At 33.0% G+C, this 12117-nt stretch overlaps 1 protein-coding gene across 1 annotated transcript; it reads right to left on the minus strand.

The window, feature by feature from the left end:
• Positions 1 to 2523: 2523 nt before the first annotated feature.
• On the minus strand, positions 2524 to 11022 carry LOC133205780 (carbonic anhydrase-related protein-like). The gene is made up of 9 exons (XM_061341650.1): positions 10878 to 11022; positions 10344 to 10538; positions 9937 to 9975; positions 9311 to 9435; positions 8254 to 8349; positions 6962 to 7027; positions 5465 to 5516; positions 3008 to 3120; positions 2524 to 2925 (listed from the first exon to the last, which is right to left on the minus strand). Exons 1-9 carry the CDS (start codon positions 11014 to 11016, stop codon positions 2791 to 2793), a joined length of 960 nt encoding a protein of 319 aa, XP_061197634.1. The 5' UTR covers positions 11017 to 11022; the 3' UTR covers positions 2524 to 2790.
• Between the last annotated feature and the right edge of the window lie 1095 nt (positions 11023 to 12117).

Below are 12117 nucleotides of genomic sequence, written 5' to 3' on the forward strand. Positions count from 1 at the left end.
AATTTTTGTTTCTCTTCACCCATAAATTCTATATGCCAAATTTCATTGAAATTGATTGAGCGGTTTTAGAGAAGAAGCTGAAAATGTTCAAAAGTTTACGACCGACGAACGACTGACGACGCACGACGACGGACGAAAAGAGATAGCAATAGGTCACCTGAGTGACTCAGGTGACCTAAAAACCATACAGGGAATTGTGTGTATTAGAAAAGTCTACTTATGTAATAATTACAATGATTGTAATTATAAGTGAACTACGCAGTGAATATTTATGTTCAGTGTAAAAAAAACTACATATGGGACAAATTGAGAAATATATATCAATTTTATTCTTTAAACAAAGAATGCAATATCAGGATGCTAAATTGAGCTGTTTTGACATCTTGGATCATTGTTTTGTTTACTCTTTTCGATCATTTAAATTTGGCGCCTTGTAAAAATATGGATTGCATATTGTAATATGAGAAGGAAAAAAATTGATAAGTTTTCACTGTTCAAGTTAAAAAAGTTGAATCAAATTTCGTAGTAGAATCGTTTACTGAGTATTTTACTTAATTTAAAAATGGTTGTTTAGACTTCAATTATTCACTGAAGAGTTCACTTCCGGTTGAGTGGATGGAGTCAGGGATGAGCTGTCAAGGTGAAAAAGGGCTAGACACAGCCTATAGTGAAGCAGATAAGAATTTCTTTCTTGAATAAATAGCTCACACACTCCGGTTGCTGAATTAGTCGAGAAATTTCCCTGGCTAAATCCAGACATATTTTTAGTGGGTCTCTCCTAAAACGCGTCCCCATCCTGTTTTGTTTTTTGTTTTTTTTTTTTTTATAGAGGGTGAAATATATATACATGAATATATATTTCTTGAATACATTGACTTTCATTCAACAAAACGTTTGCAAGTTTGGAGAATATATAATTAAATACAAATTAACACATGCATGGTGAATTTGTGAATATGATATATATATATATATATATATATATATATATATATATATATATATATATATATATATATATATATATATATATATTAGGGATGGAATACAGAATTGCTAATCGGTTAACCGCATGGCGTTCCGACCGATTAACCGGTTAACCGTATCAAAATACACATTTTCTTGATGTACATACTTTTTGCCTAAGTAGCTCTTTTCATATATACAAGAAGACTGATAGAGTCTAGATGTTAAATCATTTTATTTGTCTTGATTCTTTATTTGAAAAAACCTACATGCTTCTATATTTTATTTTAGTTTCAATGTAGACTGGAAAAATTTAAGAAAAACACTAATCATGACTGAAAAATCATTGATATTTTTCCAAAGCAGCTTTCACATACGTTCGTTCAGCATTGTCGCCATAATTAAAACTAAATCTGAAATACATCACTTAATTTACAAAATTTGTTTATAAAATTATTTCGTAAGCAAGGGCGGATACAGGATTTGCGTTTAGGGGGGGGCGTCGATAACTTCGTTCAGGCAGGGGGTCTGGGGGCCGCCTTAAGGCCCCCAGTGGGTCCAGGGCAAAGCCCTGGTGGGGGCCCAGGGGGCGAATCCCCCGGAAGCTCCTGGGTTTTCGTGTATTTTAAGAGTAAAACCAGGCACAATAATAGTGGTATTGGTTAGTTTATATGTACCAAAGTTTGGCATTATTAATACTAATCATATCATACTTTGAATAGAGGGGGCCCAGGGGGCGAAGCCCCCGGAAGCTCCTGGGTTTTCGTGTATTTTAAGAGTAAAACCAGGCACAAAAATAGTGGTATTGGTTAGTTATATACTTAAGTATGGCATTATTAATATTAGTCGATCATATCATAGTTTGAAAATTTTAGGGGGGGGGGGGCGTGCGCCCCCCACGCCCCCCCTTAAATCCGCCAGTGGTAAGTATACAAAGCGTTACTAGTATATATCTATAATAAAACCTTTGGATCTGTTCTCATTCTATGGTCCTGAGACCTGAATCTTTTCCAACTCACTCTTTCCGAACCTTCAGACGCAAGGTATAATCCAGGGAACTGGGAATTAGCTTATATTTCTATAGGAACTACCAGGTTGGTCTTTTTAGAGCAGGTAAAGTTTTTGGAGTATAATTCACATGTAACTTAAAAGTCCTATCTGGACTTGCAAACATCAAACTTGCATGTATGATGTGTCGAGGAATGTACTCTGCTAGAAATGTTTTGGATGCTGAATCTGACCTACATTTTCCGGATGAGTGAACAAGTTTGAGTTTTTGGAGCAGGTCCATTTCCAAAAATCTATTAGCCCTACCTTGACCAAACTTACATTGATTATTCATATGAGGATGAAAACTACAATACTTGCTTCGGATTATAAATCCTATATTTTCTGGATGAGTGACCAAGTTGAAGTTCATCTTAAATAACTATAAACCCATCGTGACCAAACTTGCATGGATGATAACGACGATTGATTAACAATCTTCGTTAATATGTTTAAGGAGGCCATCAGGCAACATTAAAACATTTTAAAATATTCAATAAAGCAGAAAAATATAAAAGGGAAATTTAATGCAACGACACAGCAGGAGGGATATATCCAGGCATCATTGAAAATGGTTTATAATGAAATGTGGTCTACAACGAATATTCCAAGCAGTCTCTTTGTACAGCATGCATGTGCATGTACAAATAACAAATCCTGATCAAACAATAGCACCAATACAATCAGATGTATTTTAAAAACAATAAATAGTTAATAAGCACATATTCACAGGTACTAATAACATTCGATATGTACATTTCTATCTACAATTTAGTGTCACTGGAAAGAAGCTCGCACTACTCTTCCGTTAAGTGGTTTAAGAGGCCGGAAGTTATCCAGTAGTCGCCCTTCACAACCATTAGGGGGCCTTTCATCTTTGGTATACATGTACAACCTTCTGAAATCGTCAATCTAGGAATAAGAAAAAATTAATATATGATATTTCATTATCAATAAGCTCCCATGAGCATCAGACGTATCTCCAAGACCTTACCTGTTCAGCCGAGATCATCATGGGATACCTGAACAGAATCCACGTGACACCCTCATAACATGGCGGCATGGTTAGTGAACCCTCGTATGTCCAGTAATCTCGGAGATCTGGTTCTTTGGACAAGAAGAAAAAAGGTTGATACTTATGCAAAATTATTTTTATTCACAGAATTAAGTCTTACCATTGTCCTACATAACTTCAAACAAAGCAAAAGAAAGATCATAAACGTTTTTTTATATAAAACTGAAAATCTTGCATAGATGAACCAAAAAAAAGTTATTGAGTATCCTTTTCCATCATTCTAAAGCACCAATTCGAACTTTAATTTGACCAAATAGGTTACAATAAAACATTGATGTTCGTTTCTTAGAGCTACATTTTACATATTAACTTTGTCTGTAAATTTGCCAAGTTCTGCCATTCACAAGACCTGCTTGCAATAAATCTAAGATAAATTATTCCATGTCAGACTCTTTTACTACAACCTAGAGGCAAAAGAAACTTGAGACTTCAGAAAATTGTGTTATGAAATAAGAATAAATTGCTCGTGCTTTTTACATTCTATTTGCCATGTCTAGACATAATAAATTTGAATTATTTCATATTGAAAACCGTGTGGATTTATCTGCTCTGATTGGATAAAAAGCAAGTCACACAAAAAAAAAAAAAGATTTTGCAAGGAACTATTCAATTAAGGTGTAACAGTCAAGAAGGTTGTAATAAGTTCATAAAACCTTAAGCAATATTTTTATTTGAACTCTGCTTCAAACGATTAATTTTTCATTTGAATGACAGAGGTTATGGTAGACATACAAGTAATCATTCCATTATTGTTTTTAGAAGACATAAAATTAAAGATAAATTTAGAGTGTTCCAGGGAACGCATAAGTCGCATGGCATAGTAGTATTTATCATAAAATGTGACATTCAAATAGAAAATAATGTGATTCCTCAATCCTAAAAAATAAAATTGAAAGCTGAAGAATGACCATATAGGGCTTATAGTGACTTGGAATGAGACCTGCTCCAAAACTTTAACCTGGTCACTCATCCGGTAAATGTAGGTCAGATCCAAACTCTGAAGCAAGTCCAGTTGTGTGCATCCTTAGATGTATCATCCATGCAAGTTTGGTCAATATAGGCTTATAGTTACTTGGAAATGAGACCTGCTCCAAACAATAATGACCTCACACGACGCCGAGGGTATTACATAAGCTCCCCAAACTTCATTGAGGTGAGCTAAAAAACACGGATAGTATAAGACTGCAATAGAATCTGACAAAGAAAATATTGTTCCCAAAACCTCAAATGAATAATTAAATTGAAAATATAGAAATAACTATCATTTTATTAATACGTGTTTCCAACAATCTACAAAAGAGCTTTCAACGTGCCTTTACTGCAATTGTCAGTTTACACTACCTATTGTGGAATACCGATCACGATGTATTTTCATAGTATTTAATATATAATATATATGAGTTTGTATGGTTACTGAATATCATACTGATTCAAAGTACAGTATCATGAGCTCAAAAAGATGTATAAATGCTAATCATCAAAATCCTGCTTTTCAAAATTCAAAAGGCATGAGTTAAATTAAACTGTTCGGGGCATCTCTTGCAAAGTAGGTCAAAAGATCATGGTCAAGTGGATTGTAATGCTGGTATTTTTCATAATGTTTTATGATAAAAAATTCCACATGCAAAATAGCATAGCTTTAACTTTTAAATGTCAAAATATGCTGTATATCGGCCTATGATCTAATTTTGAAAAGTATATCAAAGGTTTAAGGTCAAGGGTCAAGAGGTTGGTAACCATGACAATTTACAAAAACAATAGTACCAGGCAATATATGTGCAAAATATCAATTCCACAGCTCTTACAGTTCTAAAATATAAGGTGAGACAGGCGGACAGACAGAAAGACGATCTCTAAGTGTCGCTTTGCAGTGCTCTGCTCATTAGGAACACTTGATCCTTGATCAGAGGTCTCCCCTTCCCCATTTTTGACTCCATGAGATTCCAATAATTGTATTCTATGTTACATATTTTATGCTATTATTACATGTATATTATGATGGGCTATATTGCCCACGGTAATATTCTGAATAAAATCATATAGGAGTGAAAAAGTTAATCTAGTCTGAGTTACAAAACTTTAATGTGATAGACTAAAAATACCGTTTTTGTTTTGGTTTTTGTTCTTTTTTATAAAAAATTTATTGTTATAAATAAGACTGAATTGGCATATTATGTAAATTATATTTCTATATATAGCAGCTATTAATTTTTTAATATACTGGGATTTCAATAGCATTTAACATCTGTTCAATGTTCTTCACGACAATATTTAGAATGTTTACAAATAAGTTGAACATACAATTTGTTTGATTCCTGCAATTAACACCGCATGTCATTGTCTGTGCGATATGCAAATTCTGAAATGAATACTTGCCTGGTAACAAACCAACAGGGTTAAATGGGGCGTTGGTAGTCTTTTGCCGACCCTAAAAGAAGATGATAGCTAAAATCAAATAAATAGATTTACGGTATTTTTAACACTGTGATTTTTATGCCCCGCCATATAGTGTTTGTCATGTCCGTCTTCCGTCTTTCCGTCCCTGCATCCTTCTGTTCTTCCGTCACACTTCGCGTTTAGCTCAGTTTCAAAGAAACTATTCAAGATATTTTTATCAAACTTCATATGATGATACATATTGATGTGACTGTTCTACTGCATCAACATTTCTTGACAATGACCTTTCCTTTGACCTTCACTTAAATTTTCAAAAACTTAATAATAATATGTTTAGCTCAGTTTCAAAGAAACTATAATTCAAGATATTTTTATCAAACCTTATATGCTGATACATATTATTGAGAGCTATTCAGCTGCATTGACATTTTTTGACCTTGACCTTTCCTTTGATCCTGATCTCCCTTTTCAAAAATTTCGTGTTTAGCTCAGTTTCAAAGAAACTACATGTATTCAATACATGATATTTTTATCAAACTTCAAATGTGATACGAGTACATATTTATGAGAGCTATTCAACTGCATCAACATTTCTTGACAATGATCTTTCCTTTGACCTTCACTTCATTTTTCAAAAACTTATGTTTAGCTCAGTTTCAAGGATATTTATATTAAACCTTAGGCTGATACATATAAATTTGAGCTATTCAACTGCGTTAACATTTTCTGACTTTTCCTTTGACCCTGATCTCACATTAAAAAAAAAAATATTTATGTTTACATGTAGCTCAGTTTCAAAGAAACCATTAATGATATTTTTATCAAACTTCATATGTTGATACATATTGATGAGAGCTATTCAACTGTATTGTTATCTTTTGACCTTGACCTTTCCTTTAACCTTGACCTCACTTTTCTTAAATTTGCATTTATCTTAGTTTCAAAGAAATTATTCAAGATATTTTTATGTAAGCTTACGCACTGATACATAATTTGGTGAGAACTTATCAACTGTGTCCATTTTTTCCCTTTACCTTCCTAGTGACTTTGACTTTCCTGTTACTTGTGTCTAAAACTCAGTCTTAAAGAAACTATTCAAGATATTTGCATCAAACTTCATACACTAATACAAATTTTCATGTTGCATTACTAATGAACCCTGGGTGGGGCATTTATGACCTGTGGGCATATTTCTAGTTTATTTTAAAATTCCAAATAATTGTCATGGCTAAATAAATAGCAGTACATATAATTTTGATTTACGAGAATATATATTTTTAAAAAGTTGTTCCTAAATCAGATTCGTTTCTTACTCCATCAATTTGTACCTCAACAATCTCATACAATGCAAAAATACCCAACAATTACGAAATGATTATCATACAACACAGTCATAAGGTACGATATAATTTTTAAAAATAAAATAATATCAACCTTTTTAGGAGGAGTCAGTGGTATTGATTTAATTTTACTCACTTTGTAAGCTATCTCAGCTAGTGAATCAGGAAAAAGTGCTCTAATACCGGTATTTTCTTTTCCAATCTGAAACATAGATAATCAAAGATTACAAGGTCACCTCAGCAAACGTTTTCTATAATTAAGGCAAAGCCTACTATCAACAATGTTCTACGTGTTACACTTGTTACTTTGGAATATATTATAGCGCCTGAAACTAGACTACATTAGAATGTATCCTTAAATGCATAATCCATGCAATGTTTGTCCAGGCAAGCCAAGTCTTATAGTAATGGTTTAATCTACTAACCTTTCCATAAAATAAAGATCAAATTAAAAGAAATCCAACGCCTGAAAGGAGTATCCCTTAATACAGTATACTCTTGCAAGTGTAGTCCTGAGAGAGCTTATTTTACAGCTTACAGAAAGAATCTGCTCATAAAACCCGTGGAAAAAATGGTAAAAATTCCAAGATGCATCATTTTTGCAAGTTTCGTCCAGTTAATAACATGTTGAAAACCTTTAATTTACAGGTGGAAAAATACAAAATTTAAAAAGGTATATTTTTCATTTTCTATATTCTTTTTATTTGCCTTTACCCAGTAAATTTAAAACATGAAAATGGGATAGTATGATCCATGTGCTAGCAATGAAACTTATTCAAAATCTGCAACCTGACCCTGACTTATCTGGAAAAATATTGATACAATACATGAAGCATGCATGATTGTAAGCATCCTTAGTTGGATCATTCATGATTTCGCTGCAGTTACTAAGGAACACATCTGCTCAAAAAGCTTTGAACACCATCACTTTTATGGATAAATATAATAAGGCCCATAACCAGAAGTAAGCACCTTTGGATGCATCATCCTTGCGTGTTTGGATGCAGGTAGAGATTACTCTTTGTGAATGGACCTGAACCACACAGGTAGAATGTATAGCTAGGGTGCAGCATCCGAAGCATGGACAGTACTGACCATCCGTTGACGTCCCATCCTCACAAGTTTGGTCTAGGTTGGCTTATAATATACTTGGTAATTGGGCATGCTCCAAAAACTTTAATATAGTATAAGCTCATCTGAAGTATCTAAATTTTGTTCGAATCCATCGTAATTAGAAGGACTTGTACGTTTTTTATGTATTCAAAATGTCTTCACAGTAAGCTTCGCAGAAAATTGTAGTACATATGTAAGCAATGAAATTGAATTTTAAAAAAAATCTTGATTTATACTAACAACAGTGAAGACCATTTTTGCAATAGCTAACTGTACACGTAGAAAGAGGAATAACTCTGAAAAATAGATATTTACTTGCACAAATAGGGATATAATACAAATCCCGTTCTGTTTTCCGAGTGCTTCCTCAAAGTTTTGGAACATCGAAGTATTCCAGTGGACAAGCTGAACCTACATGTAATACATACATACATATACATACATGTCATGAGAGAGAGATAAAAATATATACCGTCATAGAAAATTTGCAAAGTTTTTCTTGTGCTTCATGACAATGCCAAAAATAGTTATAAACAATATAGTTAATTATAGCATCATTTTTTAAAAAAAATTATTATTCCTTTATACATTTATACGTATTTACATGTTTGAAAATATATATATAATTTTAAAGTAATCATAAATTTACTTACAAATAGCATTCGCAAAACGGAGTATTTCTGCCTTTTGTAGCAAACAAGATTTTATTTCAAGCATTAAAGAGTTCGATTAAGTATAAAATGAACATATATTTAACAAGATTAGAAATCCGATGGTGGGGAAAAAAAAAACAAAAACAAAAAAACAACAACAACAACAAAACCCCAAAAATACTGAATTACTTAAGATTTTAAGAGAATTCTATGCAGGAAAATCATTGTTATCGATTTAAAATGAAATAAAATATTTTTATGAACTCGAAAGATTTTCATAAAAGCTATGCCAAATAAAGTGTTCCCTCACCACTCATAAAAGTTTTACACTGATATAAAACTTTATTTAACGGAATCATTTGCGCATTTAGGTTTTCGAATGACGATTAATAAATAAATGAATATATACAATATTTTACAATCAATCATGCGTAGGGAGCCTGTGGGTTAATTCGTCACGAATCTGATATCTTTAAGCATCATCTGAATTTTTACTACATTACTTCGAATCATACCACTGTACAGGGAAACATCTGTTACATGTAGTATCACTACCGAGATTTTGTTTTATCAAATGATCAACGCTATCTCAATAAGCTTTCTTTGGAGGAAATATTAAACAATATAAGCTTTCATTTCACGTTACTCAATGTACGCATTTCTTTAATGACACCTGTCATAATTCTATAGACCAGTAAAGTGACTGAAAATATTCCAACCTCCATTGGAAAAGCCTTTCCGTTGACCTTGTGCTCTGACCCCCTGGTGCTGTAACGACCCCAGTGGAACCGGATGTCGGACAGCTCATACTCCGACCCCGGGGTTAAGGGACCGCCAGATATCACTGCAAATGTGACGAGTTTTCAATTAATATTCTCAAACTAATTAAGTTTGGAATAAATATTTTGTATCTATTTAAATCAGTTTGCATAAAAAGTAAAGAAAATCTGTGGGGTATAAGATATTTTGCTGCACACCAAAGTCGAGGGAAAGGGGGGAGGGGTCTCTCCGTTTCAATAAAATCACCTTAAAGATACGGTCTAAATCATTACATTCATAAAATTATCACTTTCAATTCATGCGTTAACAAGGTCATACATTTTTGTTGTTGAATTTGAAATTAAAGTAGATCAAAATTAATGAAATGGATTAATGTATTTTAACCAACAATTTTATGTCCCATAGATTAATTACACTGACTTGAGTAAAAGTGGGTGTTTCACACAGTCGGAGTAAACACGAATCCTGCCAAATTAAACAATATTCCCACGATCAGTGCAACTTGATTATAACTATGAGGATTTTAATGACTGCTTGAAGAAAAGGTGGATAAGAGAGTATTTACCCGAGCGAGCAGAGGGGTCCAATCTTAATGAGGTTTCTACTGAAACAAAAGGAAAAAATGCTGTCAACATTATTGAAAGGATCTATACGTTAAAAAAATGGGTGAAATAAAAAATTCTACATAAGCAGTATTTATTTATTCCTGTGATTTTTTTTTTGGAAGACTGTAGTTTCCGTGGCTATTTTTTTTTTTTTTTTTTTGCAATTTTAAGCGAAAATATTTAATGATATGCATGTGTGTGCTGCATGTACATATTAGAAAGTTTTAGAACTTTTAATAAATTTCGAGTAACGTTGTCTTTCAGTATAAATGTACATATACTATATTATGTATAAATATTCCTACGATAAGGTGACAATATTTTGAGTTTTTATCTTTTAATTACAAAATTCTTTTAAACCACTTACCCCCACGATATTTAGGGTAGATGACAATATTGTGACCGTCATTCAGGATGTCAGTTTCACGTGACGTAAAGTAGTTAATTGTCAAGGGTTTTTCCAGGAGGACTGGGTCAAACCTGGCGTCGTTAGATACGAGGTTGATTGGGGACTGTGACTGACCCGCGGCTGCAGGGTACTTTTCCTCCCACTCGGAGGCTCCTACGATATAAATGAAATGTACGAACAATGAAATGTATCTTATTTAAATTATGAAAATACGGGAATGTAAAAGCATATATACATCATAAGATTCCCCGTAAAGTTTTAAATGCAAATCTTCTCTAATATTACACAGAGATGCAAATTAATGAAAAAATATGAAAGACTTGTACAATTGTTCATAATACTATAGTTGTACGACAGAGGCACACAGAATAACCAGCAAATTATATGTTTACGACGTACATATATAATTTACAGTGTAAGAAAATGTGGGTTTGGAAAAGACACCCGTTCCCTTGCCAATAACTTAATTAGAAATTTTCTTAATTTACTCACGTGCATACATGTATCCGTCCGGCCATTCCTTGACCCGGACTGTTCGCACCATACAAATCATGCGGGGATTAGACTGCTTGCGCTGAAGATAGGGCTTAAATTTCGTTTGACATTCTCCTATAGAAAGAGTTAAAGCCATATTTTTATTTTGGCCACTTCACAGGCGAGGAAACACTTACAAAACAGAGCCCAAGGTCAAGTAGACGGATCACTTAGTTGTTTTGAGTGAGTAGATTTTGATCAAATTACCTTTAGCCCAAACATTTTGATGATTAGATTATTGATCAGTTTGTTTTGAGTATTAATCGCACGCTTTTAAAAAAAATGACTTACATATTTCATTGTATAGGTTTCCGTTTCAGCGAGGTGAATTAGATTTTACCATATCAGATATGTTTATGCCAGGTTGGAGGAAATGAAGTGTCTGGATCATTTTCGTTGCGTATACATACATGTACTTGTGCGAGTTGTGAAAACATACAAAATTTTAACATGAAAATTCATTGGTGGGGGGGGGTTAAGAGATTGTCAAATCCACATATATTACCAAAGTTGTAAACCATTTTTTACTCAGCCCAACTTTAGAAAGCGTTTGAATTAAATAAAATTGTTAATTTCATATACACTACATGTAACCCAGCGATGAAATAGCTTTTTTGTTCTCGCCCCCCCCCCCCCCCCCCCGATTATATAAATGCTTTTATTATTTATAGTCATCATAGCACTTTGCTGGGAACAGCAATAGCTTGTAGTGAAATACACATAGAAATACTCAATGTTTACAATTGCAAGTACACATTAAAAATAATAACGGATACTAGTATTGTAATTCATTTACTTGATACTTATATCTAACAAATCCTCAATCGAAATCATTTTATAAAATGCGATGTATAAATAGATATGCTGTATTTATGTATTGTATTAATTTTGTATCAAGCATTAGTAAAAGACAAAATGATGATAAATACAAGGAAAAGCTTTTGTTAGCTATATACATATCTGAAAACAAAAATGAAAGGTTACGTAAAAAGTAAACCTACCTTATGAGCATTTCATTTTGTTTATTGCAGTCCAAAGGATTTAAATCGTACACAATGCAGGTAAATAGAACGTGAAAAAAGGTATGAAAATCTATCTTATGGAATTATGAAGAATTAGTATATACAGGTGAAATATTCCTCTTGGTCTCGAGGTTTCACGTGTTTCAATTAGGAAGGGATATTAGCTGAAATACTAT

The sequence above is a fragment of the Saccostrea echinata genome, unplaced genomic scaffold (genome assembly GCF_033153115.1).
Source record: "Saccostrea echinata isolate AGI-Se365-2 ecotype Australia unplaced genomic scaffold, CSIRO_AGI_Sech_v1 ptg000054l, whole genome shotgun sequence".
Lineage (NCBI taxonomy): Eukaryota > Metazoa > Mollusca > Bivalvia > Ostreida > Ostreidae > Saccostrea > Saccostrea echinata.

Bases quoted from the DNA above. Each gene is read 5' to 3' on its own strand.
- LOC133205780 (XM_061341650.1), bottom strand. From the start codon at position 11,016: ATGGCTTTAACTCTTTCTATAGGAGAATGTCAAACGAAATTTAAGCCC. The intron at 10,539-10,877 runs GTGAGTAAATTA...TTTATATCGTAG, and splicing joins GGACGGATACATGTATGCAC to GAGCCTCCGAGTGGGAGGAA. The intron at 5,517-6,961 runs GTGAGTAAAATT...ATCTTCTTTTAG, and splicing joins TAGCTGAGATAGCTTACAAA to GGTCGGCAAAAGACTACCAA.